This window comes from Chamaea fasciata, unplaced genomic scaffold (assembly GCF_029207755.1).
Source record: "Chamaea fasciata isolate MVZ Bird 193981 ecotype frontalis unplaced genomic scaffold, bChaFas1.0.hap1 SCAF_8, whole genome shotgun sequence".
Taxonomy (NCBI): Eukaryota; Metazoa; Chordata; class Aves; order Passeriformes; family Sylviidae; genus Chamaea; species Chamaea fasciata.
The window spans coordinates 5,635,784-5,652,826 of record NW_027094093.1 but is presented as its reverse complement, the minus strand read 5'-3'; the positions used below and the strand labels follow the sequence as shown (position 1 = coordinate 5,652,826).

Below are 17,043 nucleotides of genomic sequence, written 5' to 3'. Positions count from 1 at the left end.
ACTGTGGGAAGTATGTTTTCAGTTGGTGTTACAGTTCCTGTGGTCAGATGAATTGTGATGAGTTTCTAAATACTCTGTCCCTGGACAGCACACCTTAAGGACAAGTCTCATATGGTCTTTTCCAAATCACACTGAAATCAATGGGAGGAAGCCTGGAAAATTCTGTTGGGGCTTTGAAAGTGGCCTGTCTGTGCTTGGAAAGAAGCCCTGAACAGTAAACTGAGATCTGCCTGTTGAAAGGTGCTGTTGATAAGACAGATTTGTTAAAACATATTTGTTTGGTTTGTGGTGGGGTTTTTTTGGTTGTTGTTTTTTTTTTTTTAAACATTGGTTAAGCCACAGGAGTTGATCTGTTTTTAAAGAAAAAAAAATTCTCAAAGTGATTGGTATGAGATCAAATGCAGAGGTTATGCTGAGTTCGTTTAAGAAGCTTGTTTAGGATTCATCATACTTGAAGTGAAGTAATTGAAATAAAATCATTTGTTTTCAGCATCTGGTCTCCTGACTGGGAATGAATGTAAATTCCAGTCCAAATACATCTAAGTTTTCACTGTGCCTTGCTCAGCTGAATCACTGTTATGTCACAGCTGATATAAGTTCTCTGTGCTATCTTTTGCATTTAGACGAGCAGTATTAGCATGTGTTCTGCAATTAACCTTGAACTCAGCAGGAGAAAAAAAAAGTGTTCAGAATGGAGTTTTTTCATGTACTCAAGGTGGATTAAAGAGATTGGATGCCAGTTTCTGATAGCTGGTGTGAATTTATAATACCTCTGTGCTCATATGCTTTTTTGTTGTTGCTTTGGGTGACTGAATGCTTTTTATGACACAATACTGATTTAAGAGTATCTTGTATATTTGATTTTTATATTGTTCTCTATAACCAGAATTTTGTAAATAATTCAGACTGTTAGAAAACAAATCAATGACAGAAGAGTAAATCCTTTTGTTATCATTTCAGACGTCCGTGTATTCTGCAGGGGGTCTGTCTAGAAATCCGACAGGCATGAGTCCCCATCAGATAATTCCTCAGCTGGGCAGAACTGCAGCTGACTGCGGCTTATATCGTGTATTGGTCTTCCTGGAATTAATGACTGTATCTCATTTTCACTGTTTGATTTCTAGCAGTTGAAGAGTCAGCCAACCTGCCTCCTTCCCCACCTCCATCACCAGCTTCTGAGCAGACTGGAGTTCTGGAGGAAGGTAAGGGTCTCCTGGGCATTGCAGTGCAGAGCTGTCAGCAGAGGGATGAGACATGAATCTAAAGGATGGGGGAATCAGAAAATGGAGATGCTTTCTGCAGTGGAAATCCTTCTCATGTGAAAAGATAAGGCATTCTCAGCAATAACTCCCCATCTGCAGACCAAGAGCAGTGCTTGGATGAGGTAAACACATGCACAGAGGTAGCTGAGGGATGTGCTAAATACATCCATGCTAAAGGAAAAGAGATGGTGTCACTCACTTTTTTGTCTGTTGTAGGCAATATGAGCCGAGGTGTCTGCTGTCCCAGTTGGTCACCAAAACTGCCATTAAGTATAGGTCATCTTTTGTTTCTTGAGATGTGTTTGGCTGCATTTTCAAAATTACCATTGCCTTTTGGTTCGGAATCTTAAATGCATGAAAGCAAGGAGATTCAGAGCTGGATCATTTCTTTGGCCTTCGACCTGTAATTCATGCTCCAGTGCCTGCACGTATTGGGAGTTCTGTACACAAAGTGCAGCAGTCACATTCTAGTCTTACAAAGCAAATTCCTGTTCTGCACAAGTGTTCAGTTTCAGTAGCCCGTGATCACTGCCTTTTCCTCCTTGTGGAATCTCCTCCAGCAAAGAACTGAAGCGTTGGCTTAGTGTTAACCAGGGGCCCAAATCCCAGCGAAGCTGCTGCAGCGTAGGCGTGTGCGTGAGTGCTGTGTTCAGCAGAAGATGACTGCTGCATCAGGGCCAACAGTACAGGGAGACAGCGGTGTGTTAAAACTGAGCTCTGCCATGGGGATAAGAAGGAGGGATTTGGGTTCGGAATCTCCAGGGGACTGTCAGTTGAACTCTGCCATGTCAGTAACGTCTTTATGTGGTCCGCTTATTTCCTTCTTGGATTTTCTTTCAGCGTTTTCTCTTTGTTACATAAGTGCATGAAAATAATTTCCTATCATCTGCTGAACAAACTTTGTTGGTATTTTAACACAGAGCCTCTGTGAATTTTGCAAGTGGATGGTTGCTATTTCGCATGCTCGTGTACTCTGACTCAGTTTAGGAGGACACTACAATTAGGCATGTTCCATCACGCACTCGTTTTTGACACAATGAAATTGCAGGCTGTGTTAACAATATTTGTAGGAAGGGCCTACTGGGTGTGGTTAGTAATGGTTATAAAGAACTTGAATAATTGGTTGTTGTTTTTTTTTTAAAAAAAAATCTGCCCATTTTGTGTTTAAAAAATAATACCACAGTTCCTAGACTCATCACACAGAGGTGATGGCAATCAAAACTATTAACTGAAAAGAGAACTGGTAAGGCATTAGCAAAGATTTTTAGAATTGTTACCAGGGCATTATCACTGTCTTTTAATATATGATTCACTTGGCTAGTCCTGTGTGTGCTTTTTGATTTTTCATATCCTGGTAAAGGGCTTGTTCTTCTGCGTCAGGCCAATGTCGAGGTTCTTCCATTATCCTCAGGTTTAGGTTTGGCTCAGTGTGCTGCTTGTATCAGCTGTACATTTGCATGTATTTTAGGATTTTATGAAGTACTTCTATTGACTAATTGACCGGAGGTTGTAGATTGGCCCCACAGCAAATGGAAAGCATTTTGCTAGTTGTACTAACACAGGAAGGTGGCAAAAGCTCTACAACTTGAGGTTATTATCTACTGCCAGACTGCAGTTCCCAGCTGTGCAAATGACTCGGCGAGTCACTAAACATTGTTGGTTTTCTCTTTCCTTGCATGTAGAATTGAATTAATATACTAGCACTTACCCTGCAGAGGTGGTTACAAGGACTGAAAGGACAGTATTTGGGAGATATCTCAATGCAGCATGACCAGTGCCATGTTTTTTATAACTTTCAAATAATTTTCTTTAACATAATTTTCTTTAACGTTAGTCAAAAGAGACTTTTCCACAACATGGAAGATTTTGATTCAGTTTTAAGAGCAGATGGCTGGTTTGTAAGGGAAGTATGGATAGAAGTGATGTCCTGAGTCCTTAATGAACTGTGCTGGAAGCTGCTTGTTTATGTCTGCCTCTCAGACAGGAACTCACAGTAGAGTTGTTTGAAGCAACAGAAAGAACTTGGAAATCCTTTCACCCGGAATTTATTATGTTGCTTTTTACCAAAATATCAGTGTTGTCATTTCGGTGTAGTAAAAATCTTGTGCTCAGCTGTTAGACGATACATTGTTTTCTTATTTTCTGTGGGTAAGTTCAGTTTTTGCTGACCTGAGCGAGCCGAACCTGTCAATTTTATTCAGGCAAAATTCCCATTCAGTAGAGTTTGCCTTAGTAGGGTTTGATCTAGTTTTACTGTACTTGTTTAAACCTCCTGTTCCCTATACCATCTGGCTATCCATCCTCATGCATCTTTACACCGTCTTTCTGCTTAGTAAAGTACAGTTTATTAATTTATTGAACAAAAAAGGTGAGCACGTGGTGTATCTGCCTCAGACCTTTTTTTTTCCTTCTCCTAGAAGCTTTTCCTAATGCACTTGTCAGTGTGTGTCGCATTGCTTTGAATCCAAGAGACTTCTTCAGTCAATGTAGGAAGGAAATCACTGTTGTAGACTGACAAAGGTGGATGTGGCCAGCCATGCAGCAAACACAAATTAAAAGAAAAAAAAAAAAAAGAAAAAGGTAGGAAAGACAGAGAGGTTTGTGGGTCAGTTTTATTTCATGAGAGAAAGGAGTCGGTTGGATGTAGGTTTCTTTGATCTGGCTGCAGGAAAACATTCAAATGAACCTGTCCCTTTTTACTGCTGCAGAAGGTAAGAGAACTGATTTGCCTTATTGAAATTATTATATTTATTTCAACTATAATAACATAATTTTGTTCAGGAAATTAAATTCTCTTTAGCACCCTCTAATCCTTTTATCAGTGTATCTGGTCATGCAGGACTGACGTAAAATTTTAATTTCTTGGCATTTCTTTTGTGCTCTGTGCCTTTTGATGATGGTCAACAACGTCTTCATGTAAAAAAAAAATTAAACATTACAAGATGGAAGAGTGCCTCTGATGGACCGTCTTCCACTTTGAAATCGGCAGGTTAGCCTTTATATACCAAATAAGAATGTTTTGTAAACTGAAAAGAATCAAATGTTGTATGAAAATGGATCTGTTGACGGTGAAGATTACTTATTGAAAGGCATTCTGAAAATACACAAGGGAGGTAAAGCAGAATTAGCCTTTGTGAGAAATTATTTTAATCTTGGACTTTAAAATGCATTAGGGATTTTTCCCGTGCTTTGAGATGGAAAAGATTAGAAGGGACTATAATAACAAAGGATTTTTCTTGTTGCTGAAATAAAAGCGTAGCCTCTTTAGAAGACATCATTATTCTGTTAATGAAATTATCTGCATTAATTCTGAAAATATCTTTATTCAAACTGATAAAAAACCCAATGTAAATCTGTAAAATAGCCACGGATGTAACAGCCCCAAACAGTACCAGGCTTGGCACTCCTGGTGATTTTGGACCATCATAATAGCATTTTTTTTTATTAGGCATTTTTACTGCTGTCAGTTCCTGCAGTTTTAAGGAGCAGAGGCAAGGCCTCTGTTTTCTTGCCTACAGTCTGTTCAGAGCCTATAAAAAAGGGATTTTCAGCCTTGTTTGCAACAGTGTAGAAAATTTCACCTGGGATTTCACCTTCTCTCTTGTTGATGCATTTCGCTTTTGAAGGGCCCCTGGATAAATAAACCCACAGCTGGAAGGAGTCCCTCCCCTCTGCACATCCTCCTTCTCGGTGTTCAGCTTCTCCACTGTATCAACTTTCCCTTCTTTTCTTCATGTTGTCCCAGTTCCAGCTGAAGAGGTGGCAAGTGCTTCTGCTCATTCAGCTCTTGTCTTCAGTAATTCATGGGCTGGTGTGAGGGCAGAGAAGGGGGAGTTGAAGTTTTGAACCTTTTTGTGTTTAGGAGGGAGTTGATTCCTGGTTTCTTGTGCCCTGAACTGTGGACTCAGCCCCTGTAATTTGCCTTTTGCAAACTCTGAGCCCCCTCAAACCTGTTACAGAATTTTGTAGATATTTCTGTGGAGAAGAAATCCACAGGTTCTGTACTGCCAGTGGATTGAGATGATTCCCTGCAGTCTTGCTTCTTGCTCTTAAGTACTAGGGAAAAATGGGAAGCTCGGGCACAACGCTGTGCTTAGCATTTCCTATTGCAGCGCCCTGCAGGGCTTCCTGCTGGGCAGAAGTGGGTTGCCAGCTTATCTTTCCACACCTGCCTCTTTTAATATTGCATAAACCCCTGAATATGGAGGTTGAATCCCACTACAGAAGAGAAGCAGGTAAACCATCAGTGTTTTGGGCACGCTTTGTTCCCTGAAAGAAATGGGGAATACCATTCTCCTCGCTGAGTTCCATGTGTGGTCTTTGTGCACACAGCATACCTTCGGTCCAGCCAGCCTCAGCGCTGGCAGCAGTCTTGAGCATGGACCATCTTTCTTTGGCAGGACTGTGACACAGATAGAAGCTGCTAATACTGAATACATTCACGGCTACTTTTTCTTCCTCGTGGGAGATGATGGAGCCTGAATTGGTTTCTCCTACAGCATTCCTTTCCCAGGCAGAGGAAATGCATGCCATGACATTACAGGGCACTTGATGCCAGTTCCTTGAGAAAGCAGAGGAGCTTTTTACAGAGACACAGAGCTTGTTTTGTCATGTTGTACTATAGAAAGAAACTTAAACTTCCTGTTTGCCAGGAAGGACCTTAACGCTCTTATAAATGGGATTGTTTTGGATCAGAATTGTTTCCAAGACTTGGGTAATCGCAGTTGGGGTGGCATTCCTCAGCCATCTTGTTTTGTTGTCCCACAAAGAGATTATGCTGCCTGTGTTAAAGCCTTGCTTTCTGACTTAGTGTTTTGGATCTAAGAGTGAAAGTTGGGGGGACTCTGAGAGAAATCCTGTAAGTTATAATTGCCTATAGAAAGACCAGGGACAGAAAGTATGGGCTTGTACTTGGCTGGTAGGAAATCCAGTGGAATAGCTGCAGCTGCTCTAGGCACCCCATGAATCAATGTTCATCAAACTGCCAGTTGTCATACACTGAGAATGGACTTAAACATCTCTAGCACTAGATGTTTAGTTTTTCATGGCTTTATTCATGATGAGAGGACTCCTCAGCCTACAGGAGGTCCCGGGTCTCCCCTCTAGGCTCATATGGATGAGGTGGTAGGCCAGTCATTTTCATTGGGTTGAGTTATTTTTCTTTGTCTTGCAAAAACAACTCAAACTGCCCCTCCCTGTACTTGTCAGTAGCTGCTATAGTCCCACTAATGTGATTTTCTGCAAGGCTACAGTGATGGGAATAAACCTGTCATTCCAAAGCATTAGCAAACACTGAGGTGGGAGCTAGTTCACCCACAGAAACATGACACAACAGCAGAAAATATAGGACTGACAGAGACTGCTGTGAGCAGCACTTTGTGGCCTTTATCAGGAAAAAAAAAAAAGGTAGCTAGCTATTTGGGGAAGGGTTTCTTTTGCTGTTTAACTGCTGCATTTTTATGGGAAAGAGAAAAGTGGGGAAATTTGAATCAAATACAATGAAAAATAAAGCCACCACTGGCCAAAATGTAAGCCGGGTTTCTTTTTTATTAAAGAACTTTTTAAATTTTACACTTTTAAGTACTAAACCTAATAACTACGAGGGATGCAACTATGTCAGGACACTTCAGAGGTTTTTAGTACATTCAGTCAGGTGTATGATACATGTGGGTATAGTGTGAGATGTGGTTTGTGCACAGCATGTGTTCTTCTAAGTAATTCATGTGTAGTTTGGAAATTCAGTTACTCCTAGGGTTGGTTTCTGATGCTGGTAAACCCAACAGAAAGGGCCGGGTCCGTGGTCCATGTGTTAAAATGCACAACTGCCTCATTCCTCCATCCTGCATTAACCCAGAGCCTGGCTGGTGTCATCTACTCCAGCATGACGTGGTGGTGCTGGAGCACGTGTCCATGCTGTTTTAGTTTTCCTCTGTGTGTGTGTGTGTCTGTCTGTCCTGCAGCCTTTGTCTGTGTGTGTGTCTGTTTGTAAATGCAGGGGCGGAGGATGAGGTGGGGCTGCCACAGCCCTGCCCTGGCAGGGGGTGGTGCAGACGCCTGGCTCCCTCCCTCTCAGTGTCTGTGCCCCAGGAGGAGCCCTGCAATTGGGATGAGGAGTACTATGAACACCCTTTGTTCAGCTCGGAGTGGGCTGGCTCTAGTACACACCCCAGTGCCACAGTGAAGAGCACAGAGGTCTTGTTGGGCCATGATGAAGGTGAACTGGGCATGGTCCCATTTGGTTCCTCTTCCCCTCTACTCACCTGCCATCCATTCCATTCTTTCTGTGCCTGGGATTGCTGCCTTCTGGGGAGGGAAATATAGTTGTATTTTCTCCCCAGATGGAAGTGATGCCCCTCCAAGAGCCTCTCCATGTCTCAGCAAAGCTGCAGCATGAGCAGCTTTGGGGTCAGTAACCATGGTACCCACTTGAATCAGGGCTCTTGTTCTTCAGACATGGCTTATAGAAAAAGCAAAAGGAGCAGCAGCCAGTTAAAAGATCTGGAAGCTAATTTGTTCTTTGTGCCAGAGAAATACTGCCAAGAACAGTACACAGAGTAGGCCAAAATATTGTTACCAAAAGTAAGTCAATTGTTTACACCATGGGGGGAAAATATGTCTATACCAAAGATAGCCCTGGAAGGACTTTAATTCTCCAGCAGGTGAAGTAAGTTAGTTTTACCCCAGGTAATTTCAGGCCATATTGGGTCATGTTTGATTTCCAGTTGTTTTGTGGACACGCTCCCATTTGCATTGTGCCAACTGACTGCAAACATGGAGGGAAAAAAAGCCTCTCTGTACCTCCTGTTTCTATGACCTGAGCACATCACTACGTAGTATTTTATCAGTAGGGGCTATGTAAAAGTAAAATCAAGGGAGAGTCTTTTTCAGTGACTAACAGAACAGCTGACTTTTCAAAGGTGAAATAGATGACGTTTCATTTCACAGTCAGCACTCAGTCTTAGGAGCTGAAGTTAAAAATGGTACTGAATCCTCTAAAGGTTTGTGTCTCGGGAGGATGGAGCTATCTCCCTGACACTGGTCACTGGCTCATTTTAAGAAAACCAGAGTTGTTCAGAATTAACAGGATAATTATGGAAGTAACAGCATTAGCAAGAGATCGGCACTAATAATTGAAGATTGTTCATGCCAGCATGTCTGATCAAAGGTAGGGAGATAGAAAAATCACAGGGGTAGCCTTACTCTAGCTGTGTGCCTATAGCTGTACATAACAGCCTGATTAGTTCATTAATTCCTTTTCAGTCGTATCATCTGCCTCTAGTGGAAGTGTAAATCTCAGAACATCCATGTGGGGGAGAAAAAAGGCGAATAAGCTGGATCATGAGTAGAAAGATAGGCATTATGAGACCCTGAGATCCTCTCAGCTGGTGAGAGCATGGTGCTCAAATGCCAAGATTTAATCCCTGCATGGGTCAGTCACTTTAGGGTTGGACTTGATGATCCTTCTGGGTCTCTTCCAGCTGAGACCATTGTGTGAAACAGCTGTCCTTGCTGGCCAGCAGTCTGTTTGGCATAGGAGTCTTTTGTTAATTCAGGGACAACTTTCAGTTTGAGTAATTATTTTTATTCATGTGGCTTTGTGTAAAGTGTTTCAGGGAATGAAGGAGTATTGCTCAGAGTAAAATAAGAGGTTTTCCTTAGCATTTTTTAATTTAGAGGGATGCACGTACAAAAGTACATAAAATCAGAAAAAGAAAAGAAAGTTATTGAAGTCAGGGTCTTTTGTAGCTGGAGACCTGTCGTCCTGCAAGGCTGCTTTTACAATCTGGCTGATTCTGAATTTCTACAACGCTCAGGCATTGGTCCAGGTCTGATTCTGAATCTTCTGGCTTCTGTTCATTTAAGATATAGTATCTAACCTTAATTATTTTATATTATCTATAATACATTGTTCTTTACATAGTGATATTTTCTCAGCCTTAAATAGTGTTCATGTTCCTTAAATCACTGTTTTAAAAGGCCATAGCTGAAATGGATGATTGATTTTCTGGTTTTCACTGGGCCAATCTCAGGAGAAAGATGAAGCCCTTGAAATTTCAAGAGGCTGCTTAGAGCCACCTCCAGATTTGAAACCGCTTTGCTCTAGGCCTGATTCAGTGAAGTACTTCCTTGTGAGACACATTTTAAACTCAGGGATGTCATCAGGTTGCCTGCAGCATGGCTGCTGGTCAGCTCCTTGAGTATGTGGCTGAATCAAAGGATTCACACTTAATCCTGACTTCTTACCAGAGGGAATACTAATAGTGCACAGTAATTTTTTGTCTGAGTGGCAGTGGCAGGAGTACAAGCCTGGAATGGAGATTTTTCTAATAATTCTTCTGCCACGGCACAAGCAAGGACTTGATTCTGTTATACTGATCCTAACAGCCTGTGGGCTGAGTGGTATGTTTTAGAAATTTGTGTGAACAAATAGTTATATTGCATTCATTGGTTTCTTTGACTCGAGGAGCCTGGGGGTAAGTGGGGAAACGGCAAACAAAATGAAGAGTCCTTGTGTTAAAATCGTGGTTTTCACATACAGATTTCATATGTCAGACAGTGTAAGGGAGAAATCGTGTATAAACCCATTCAGCGTAGGAATCTTGGCAGAAGTCTTGCAAAACCCATTAATTATTAGCCATCCATAAGGCCTGTTATGACCATGAAAGTTCTCAGTATTTTGCCAAATCCAGGATTCATACAATAGATTGACTTGCTGGCATTCAGCAGTCTGTATTACCAAGGTCAATGGAAAGAAATCAATGCCTCATACCTTTCTCCACCTCAGCTGAATGTCTTGTACTGGTCTAAACAGCACATTTATTAGAAAAATATCAGTGTACTTTGAGCTCATTGATGCATTAGCATTGTCAGAGCCATTCATCATTCCATTCCATCTCCATTTCCAATGACTGTTTGACCCGCTGTCATCCCTGGGAGAAGTATGCCTGTAAAACACTTTCAGCTCTCATCTTACAGCATAAACATCCTTGTCTGGGGGGAGGCAGGCTTTTCGTTTGTTTTTTTCCCTAAGGAAAATTCAGTTCCATGGTGGCTAAAATGAACTGGCTACTGGCAGTCCTTTACAGACTTAAATTGAAAATATTGAGCTGAATGGGTTATGTAAATGCAGTCCTGAAAGCGTTATGTAAAGGCAATCCTGTTCAGCTGTGCACTTGGTGTTTACTGTTGGAGTTGATGTCACCTGTTTTTTCCATCCCCAAGAAGAAGAAGCAGTAAAGAGTCCGATGGCTGTGGAAGTGAAACCTGCTGCTCTTCCTGGGAAGGAAGTGGGGAAAGAGCACAGGCCCCTTCAGCCTTGGGACCAGGCAAAGGGCCTCTGTGAGGGTCAGTCGGATTCTGGTTCAGTGTGTCACCAAGACAAAGTGCCAAGTGTGGCATCCAGCAGGGACAGTGGGACGTTTGTGGTGGACACACCCCCTTCCTTGGCTGAGGAAGGTGTGTCCTCCTTAGGTTTGCATGTGTTTGCTGCCAGCAAATTCTTCTCCAGCTTTCTCCAGTGCTTTCCGAGCCTGCTTCATTTTCTGTTTTGCCCATTTATTAGTATGACTGCTCTTGTTATTATGCTTGAAGAGTGTGTAGTGGATAATAATATGATCGTGTAGGTGCTGTATGACAACATGGTTTCCCACTGCTGTGGCTGATGCCTGAGTTTTTTACTTTGCCATGATAAAATATGCTTTGCAGCTAAGCTTATTCCTCTGTGTAAGCCTTTTCTCCCCCATCTCAGATGTGTTTGCCAGTCACATTGCTAATCTATGTATTTTTTTTTTTTTTTGCTTTTTGGTGCAGAGGTTCATCTGCATTTCTTTCAAACAGCAGATTTACCGCCTTTGACTATGACATAAAGATGCTTAAACTGTAGAAATGTTTTCATTTGCAGCGTGCAGGTTTTTGGTTTGGTTGGTTTGGTTTTTTTGTGTGTGCTTCCAGTGCATTCTGGTTTAGCTTCCTTAAAGCTATTGCTTCTTGTATCATACCCTTGTCATCCATTGCAATCCACCTCTCCTTTCCTCAGTCATTGCCAGAACTCTTACTTTTTGAGTGTGTCACCTTATTACAAATGTTAAACCCTGCTGGAGTGCCCTTCTTAGGCAAAATCTCTGTCACTTCCACTGGGACCTTTGCCTTCAAAGTGAAGGTTAGGACTGAGTGCACTGGGTGAACTTTAGACTTAGCCTCCGAACAAAATATTTACTGCAGTCATCTTTCAATGCATAAGAACTAGTATTTTTCTTTTAATGGTATTTCTCTTCAGCCCGTGGAATAAGGTGCAAGGACACCTTGTGTGGATTAGTGGTGTACCCACTCCCTACCTGGCTAAGGAATGCTGCATTTAGGAGGCTTGTGTTCTGAATGGCCCAGCTGAGGAACACTGAATTCCTTTGGCAGTCAGAATATGCTTTGATGCCATTGGTATTGTTCGCTTGCACTACAGTAGGAGACACAGCAGGATGCATGGAGAAAAGCAGTATCTAACTGCTTAATTTCTGTGAAACAAGGGTGACATCAGCCCAATGGCCATGCTTTATACTTCATGGGGATTGCAAGTCAGTCACCAAATGTAAAAATATAAAGGAGCAAAATTACTGTAGGTGTAGATTTATACTTGGGTTACCTGTAGGTTTTAGAATGGCATTTGTTTTTTTCACTCAGTATTAGCATATGCAAATATTCAAAGAATGAGAAGTACTTCTATACTAATTGTTCTAAAAACAGTCAGATTTATCAGAGCAAAAAGATGATTCCATGGACTTCAGATAGGAAATTCAGGGTTGGCCCAATGCTAGTTGTAACAAGCTTTAGAAAAAACTCATAAAACCTTTTTTAGAGATTAGTACAGAAAGATATGCCACATTTGGCAGTCTTTCTCTTTGTATTTTCCATTATAGGAAGATTTCAGTGAGATAGGAATCATTATCTTCCACAGGACATTAAAAAGAAGATCAAGCTATTGATGATTAACAGAGTGGGTATTAAAAGAAACTTAACCAGGTATTACCCTCTGAAAATTTTAGTTTCCAATTAACTTAATTAGGGCCTGATCTAGAGTCACAGAAACATGCCAAGTATTCCTTGACTTCAGCTACAGCTGTAGGTGAGTGGCCATTTTGAAGACCAGACCATAAAGATCTGGGACTACTAATAGGTCACTTGTTGATTTCCACATGCTGGTTTGGGGACAGCAGTGGGATTTTGGTCATTTGACAAAGAGCGAGTGTTATAAGTTGGTACAGTTTAAAAAACCAGCCTCTTCTGAAATTTGCAAAACCCTTTGCAGGCATTCTCTCTAGGTTAGGCTGCATGTAGAAGAAAAATGCATAAAAATACATAGAAATACATAACTATGTATGTTTTAAATATCAGCAACACACAAAGGTACTGTTGATTCCTTTAAAGTTGGAGACTTCACTAACACAAAACTAACATAAGCTACGAAGTCCGGCAAAGCTTCTAATGAAGTGAGGTTATTTGTGGTTTTGCTGTTGTATACAAATCATTAAGACTTTACATGAAACCATCTCATTTCAGTGCTCACATTTATATGTGTACAACTCACATTTTCCATATAAAACCTTACATATTGAAAGGAAACTAGTATTTAACACTTTAAAGCAGATTTCTAGGTGGATGCCTTGCTGCATGTTCACATCTTTTCCCCTTTCCATTCCATCATTCGTACCAAAATGTTGTAAGCTACATGATTGCCTGCCTGTAAGTGCTTTAAATAATTTTGCTATAAAACCCAAACAAACTACTTCAGATTTACTTGCAGCCACGAAGATGAAATTCCGTGTCCAGGAGGGCACATGCCCTTTTGCAGCAGAACCATTAGACACAAAGCAACGTGAATCTGGGAAAGACAGTAAGACTGTTGAGCAACCTAAATATGATGCCTTAGTTCCACAGTCAGCAAAAACAGAGGCTGCAGATAAAAAGGATTCAGAGAGCAAAGAAAAAGAAAAAATCCTTTCACCTCCATCAGAATGGATGTTGCAAACTGATTCACAGAAGAAAGGGGAAGCCAGTTTTGCAGAACCTGCTGCTCCTCAAGAGCACTTGTCATCTCAACTGCCTGAAGAGAGCAGAGTGGAAGAAAGGACTGCAGGTGTGCCCTCATCAACCAACGAAGTTACAGCTATCAAATTGCAAGACAAGCTCAAAGATATCCAAGGTGTTGCCATCAGCTATGGTGTAGGTTCTCTATTGCTACCAGAAGCCCAGGCAGAAGCAGCCAAAAGTGGACTTCCTTCAGGCCCATCTCCTGCTTTCCCCCAGGAGCTTTCACTCAAAGACACTTTCAAAATACTTCAGGAATCTGCTGACAAACTGTTTGCCAAAGATCTCAATAAAGATGAACACATCCACAGAGACAGGACATTTTCTCTACCAGATGTCTCAGCAGTAACTTTAGATGGATTAAAAACTCCAAGCACCCCGAAAATCCCTCCATGGGGAGAGGAAAAGGACATGACTAAGGATGAGAGTGATGAGGAAGAAAGGTATGACTTCTATGATAGAGGGGAGGCTCGAGTATTAGATGAGAGTAAAATTACCACAAAACCAGAGGTCAAGACACTTTCCATAGACAAAACAGACTTTCAAAAGGATGGTGAAGCTAAAAAGTTACCTGATACTCTCAAAGCAGAAAAAGAAACAGACCCAAGCAGGCTCTCAGCGGCAGCAGATGTGAAAAAGGAGGCACAGCCAAGCACACAGGTACCCCCGGCTAAGTTAAGCCATGACCTGACCCTTGAGAAAACAACAGAGCACCCTGATACCGCTCAGTCATCCAGAGTACCAGAGAAAGCCCCTGAGGCACCAGGTTTAACCGCTGAGAAGACTCCTACGCTTGAAGCTTCTCAAGAGAAAGATGTTAAAAAAGGTACTGAGGAGGATAAGACAAGTGTTTCAGCTCCTCATCAAATGAAAGAAGAGGAGGATCAGTCAGGAATGTCGAAGTATTTTGAAACCTCTGCTCTGAAAGAGGAAGCCTTCAAAGCAGATGGTCTGAAACAAAGCAGTGATTACTATGAGCTAAGTGACACTAAAGAGAGTAAATATGAGCCCTATCAGAGAGGTCATCTAATACCTGAAGATGAAGAGGAGGAGGAGGAGGAGGAAGAATTTCAGACAGAATTGAATCAGCAGCAGAACGTGCATTCTCGTGAAATGGGGTACAGTACCCTGGCTCAGAGCTATACACCAGACACATCTGAAGAACCCAGTTCTCCAGCAGAAAGAATGTTCACTATTGACCCCAAAGTCTATGGGGATAAGAGAGAACTTCACAGTAAAAACAAAGATGACCTAACTCTGAGCAGGAGCTTGGGACTTGGGGGGAGATCTGCAATTGAGCAGAGAAGTATGTCTATTAACTTGCCCATGTCCTGTCTGGACTCAATAGCCCTAGGATTTAGTTTTGGTCGTGCACATGATCTTTCTCCCCTCGCATCAGATATTCTAACTAACACTAGTGGAAGTATGGATGAAGGCGATGACTACTTGCCAGCAACCACACCAGCACTGGAGAAGGCCCCCTGCTTCCCCATTGAAAGCAGAGAGGAAGATGAGCAAATAGAAGAAGAAAAAGTAATGGTAGAAGAAAAAGTCCAGCCTGAGACCTTGGCTGAACCATCTTTCCAGGCCAAAGATTACTACAAAAATGGGGCTGTCCTGGCTCCTGACCTGCCCGAAATGTTAGATTTGGCAGGGACAAGATCTAGATTAGCCTCTGTGAGTGCAGATGCTGAGGTGGCACAGAAGAAGTCAGTTCCTTCTGACACTGTTGTGGAAGACAGCAGCACAGCCCTGCCACCTGTGACGAATGAAAACCATGTAATTCTAAAAGCTGAAAGTCAGCTGGAAGACTTGGGCTACTGTGTTTTCAATAAATACACAGTACCACTCCCTTCTCCAGTTCAGGACAGTGAGAACTTAACAAGTGAAACCTGTCCCTTCTACGAAGGCACGGATGAAAAACTGAGACGTGGCCTCGCTCCTGACTTGTCTTTAATAGAAGTGAAGCTGGCAGCTGCTGAAAAATCAAAAGAAGACTTCCTCAGTGAGAAAGACTTAACTCAGCATGGTGAGTCCGTTCTGGGGAGGGACTTTGAGGAGGCGAAAAAAGAGAAATTGGATACTGTGCTAGAAAAAAGTGAAGATCAAATTGACTCTAAAGAGGTCTGTCCCATTAAAGGAGCAGAACCAGAGAAGACAAGAGCTGAGGCAATGTTAGAAAGGAAAGAAGAAAGTGTGGCTAGTAAAGTTCACTTACCTGCTGATACAATGTATGACAGAATTTCTGCTTCAGAGATGTCATCAGAAAAGGATTCTGTTTGTTTGTTCATGGAGAAGGAGAAGACTCTTAGTGTTGTTCCTGAAATAGCTGAGATAGAAGCTCCAGTTAAACCAGATTACAATGCTATTAAGCACGATATGGAGGTGGCAGCAATGAGAGCTGACCAAGAATTTCAGAGTAAGTTAGACACTAAGATTAGTGAGGTTGTTTCTCTTCCTTCAGGGAAGGACAAAGACACTCAGCAGAAAGAGGAGACCATCTTCTCCAGAGAAGCCAAGGATGCAGATGTACTTTCCAAGACCGAGCCTGGTTATATGAAGGACAGCACCAAACTGTCCGAAATAGAAATTAAGGAAAAAGTAACTAAGCCAGATCTGGTACATCAAGAGGCAGTTGATAAGGAGGAATCTTATGAATCTAGTGGAGAGCATGATCAAGCCCAAGAAAGTTTGAATGGAGAATCTGTGAAACCAGAGGATATCAAAGCAGAACATCCAAAACCTCCTGTGTCTGGGGAAGAGGTGCCTACGCAGTTACCAGCAAAGGAGACTTCTGTGGAGCTTCCCCTTCCGAAACCTGAGCCTCTCCGGGAGGAGCCTGCTGAGATTCAGATGGAGAGCATACCACAATCTGTAGAAGGAGCTGAAGAGACTGTTGACAGAGCTGTGAAACCCACGGAAACCCAAAAGCTGCTGCCATGTGAACTGGCAGCTGGGGCCCCGAAAGGGGAAGAATATGAGGAAGAAGAGGTGGAAGCAGGGCAAGAAGCAAAAGAAGAAGACAAACAGCATCTTGTATCAGAAATGCCGCCAGAGTTTGGCAAGCCTGCTGCAGAAGAAATGGGAGCCAAGGGTAGCCCAGAAGCAATGCCTGAACTGAAAGGCATTATTGAATCCGTGGTGACAGTGGAGGATGACTTCATCACAGTGGTGCAGACAACAGTTGATGAGGGTGAATCTGCTTCTCACAGTGTGCGCTTCGCTGCTACTCAGCAGGAAGACATTGAGACAGGAGACTCCCAGGCTGAAGAGGAGCTAGATGTTGAAGAAGTGGAAGTTGAGCCTAAGGAAGGCTCCCGAGAGGCTCCTGCGTCACCCCAGAGAGAAGAAATCCTGCTCACTAACTACAAAACAGAGACGTGTGATGATTACAGAGATGAAACAACAATTGATGACTCCATCATGGACACAGACAGTCTCTGGGCAGACACTCAAGGTGTGCATTATCCTTTCTGTTTTGTCTGTTGAACATTTTTGCTTTCAAATCATAATGATTGAAAAGCAAAATCATTACAGTTTTAATAGTAATCTCAGCATGTTTCAGAAAAATGGTAAAAATAGTTTGCTTTTTTAAAAATTAATTGTCTGCTTTGTCTTCAACTATTTTTTCCCTGCTCCTCTGAAGTATCTTTAACATTTGTTACTAATCTTTTGTTTGTTGTTGTAATTTGCTCTGATCCTA

The 17,043-nt window shown here is 42.1% G+C and overlaps 1 protein-coding gene across 14 annotated transcripts in view; it reads left to right on the top strand.

Moving 5' to 3' along the window:
* MAP2 (microtubule associated protein 2) overlaps positions 1 to 17,043 on the top strand; it is a 243,804-nt gene that overhangs the window by 193,507 nt on the left and 33,254 nt on the right. For 6 of the 14 annotated variants that reach the window (XM_066189471.1, XM_066189467.1, XM_066189470.1 and 3 more), the window contains exon 10: positions 1,125 to 1,202. In XM_066189471.1, coding sequence (XP_066045568.1) covers positions 1,125 to 1,202 — 78 coding nt within the window. Of the gene's footprint in view, positions 1 to 1,124; positions 1,203 to 10,484; positions 10,719 to 13,056; positions 16,798 to 17,043 lie in introns of all 14 variants that reach the window. The other 8 variants (XM_066189477.1, XM_066189475.1, XM_066189464.1 and 5 more) reach the window with 4 other exon arrangements.